The 1705-nt window shown below is 35.8% G+C and overlaps 1 protein-coding gene across 1 annotated transcript; it reads left to right on the top strand.

The window, feature by feature from the left end:
- The first annotated feature begins 862 nt into the window (after positions 1-862).
- Positions 863-1636, top strand: LOC141342258 (protein rapunzel-like). Its single transcript, XM_073846672.1, has one exon. It carries the CDS (start codon positions 886-888, stop codon positions 1561-1563), a length of 678 nt encoding a protein of 225 aa, XP_073702773.1. The 5' UTR covers positions 863-885; the 3' UTR covers positions 1564-1636.
- Positions 1637-1705: the final 69 nt, after the last annotated feature.

Below are 1705 nucleotides of genomic sequence, written 5' to 3'. Positions count from 1 at the left end.
ATCTTTGGATCTTTCTATACATCAAAATATCCTGGGGAAAAAATATTGATATATTGATACTAATAATAATACAAATGTTTCTTGAGCAGCAAATTGCAATGATTTCTGAAAGCCCATGTGACACTGAAGACTGGAGTAATGATGCTGAAAATGTAGGTTTAATCACAGGAATAAATTACATTTTGAAATGTATTCAAATAGAAAGCAGTTATTTTAAATAGTACAAATATTTTGGATCAAAAAAATGCAGGTTTGGTGAGCAGAAGATATTTCTCTAATATTAAAAATCTTCTAGTATTTGGTAGTGTTTATGTAAAATAGTCAGTTTTGAATAGCACCTAACAGTTTTATAATGTAGTTCTAAATGGAATGAAAGTTTGCATTTAAATTAAAATATAAATTTATACTCAATGTAATATATCAGTATAAATTTATACTTAAACAGAGAAAACAATTCCACAGTGCACTTCTCTATTTGAAAAGTTCAATGTCACAATACTGAATTACATTGTGGAATTGCCATTTAATTTCATTTTTCCCAAAAAGACATCTACATTGTAAATCATGATTTTTTTTTTTTCAAAGTAAATACAGCTTTTTGCAGTATGTTTCACATGGAGTTCTTTAAGTAAATGTGATGTTTGCCACATTTCTAAATGAAAATAGTTCTCAAGCCATTTTTTGATGTACAGTATATATGAAATCTAGAGTCTAAGGCAGCATGCCGGTTTTAAACTTAAATGTTGTTTAGGATAGAAGTGTTGAAGTTTCATTATGGCATGTGCTGTTTTCATAAGATTCATTAACAACCTGTTTTCCTTTCATTTTAGAATCAGCCAAGACTGAAAGCCTAGAAGAACCCAAGTCCAAGATTCAGACCCATCGATGGCAGAACAACAGCAGATCAAAGTGACTGCAGCCAAAGTGCTGTGCTGTGTGGAGAAAATCTCCTCCTTCGCCTCTAACATAAATCCTCTCTTCGGGATTGTGACTTCAATAGTTAGGTTTGTCAGGAAAGGCCTCGTGGAGGAGGAGGACAATGCGCTGGCAAAGGACTTCAAACAGATCCATGAGAAGCTGGAAACCATCTCAAAGAAGAACAAGCAGACCCTGCAACAGATCCACATCAACGAAATCAAGGAGACCTACGGTAAATATGAGAAAAACATCAAGCAACAGTATGAGTTTTTCAACACCATGGTGGAAAGCGTAAAACAGGATCAAAAAAAAGAAAATTGTATTGTGACGTTTTTAGAGAACTATAACAAGGATAAGATGGACATAAGCTTAAATGCGTTTTACCTCGGTGTGACGAATCCACCTATGTTTGGGAAGCCCATCCTGCAGGTTTACCTGGAGAACTGCCAAAGAAACAAAAAGGTGATGGAAGCCCGCTGCTCGCACATCGCCTACCTGTTCTACATCGGCCTTATGTCGCTGATGGCCTACCACGCCGCCAGAGAAGATGACGAGGATGAAGTGAGAGACAAGTGGATCCCGAAGGTCAAGGAAATTGAAGCCAAGATGCAAGAAGTTCTGGACCAATGCACTGAGGAAAACTAAAGTGGAAATGTTGTACTGTATGATTTCTGAGACAATTCCTTTCATATTATATGCTGAAAGTTTAAACGTTGTGAGCAATCTTGACATAGGAAGTTTAAATTGTGTGGGGTGGAAAATGGGTAATGGACTTTTCAATTAAAAT

This window comes from Garra rufa, chromosome 9, assembly GCF_049309525.1.
Source record: "Garra rufa chromosome 9, GarRuf1.0, whole genome shotgun sequence".
Taxonomy (NCBI): domain Eukaryota; kingdom Metazoa; phylum Chordata; class Actinopteri; order Cypriniformes; family Cyprinidae; genus Garra; species Garra rufa.
Note: the sequence above shows the minus strand (reverse complement) of the source record. Positions and strands in the feature narration are given on the sequence as shown.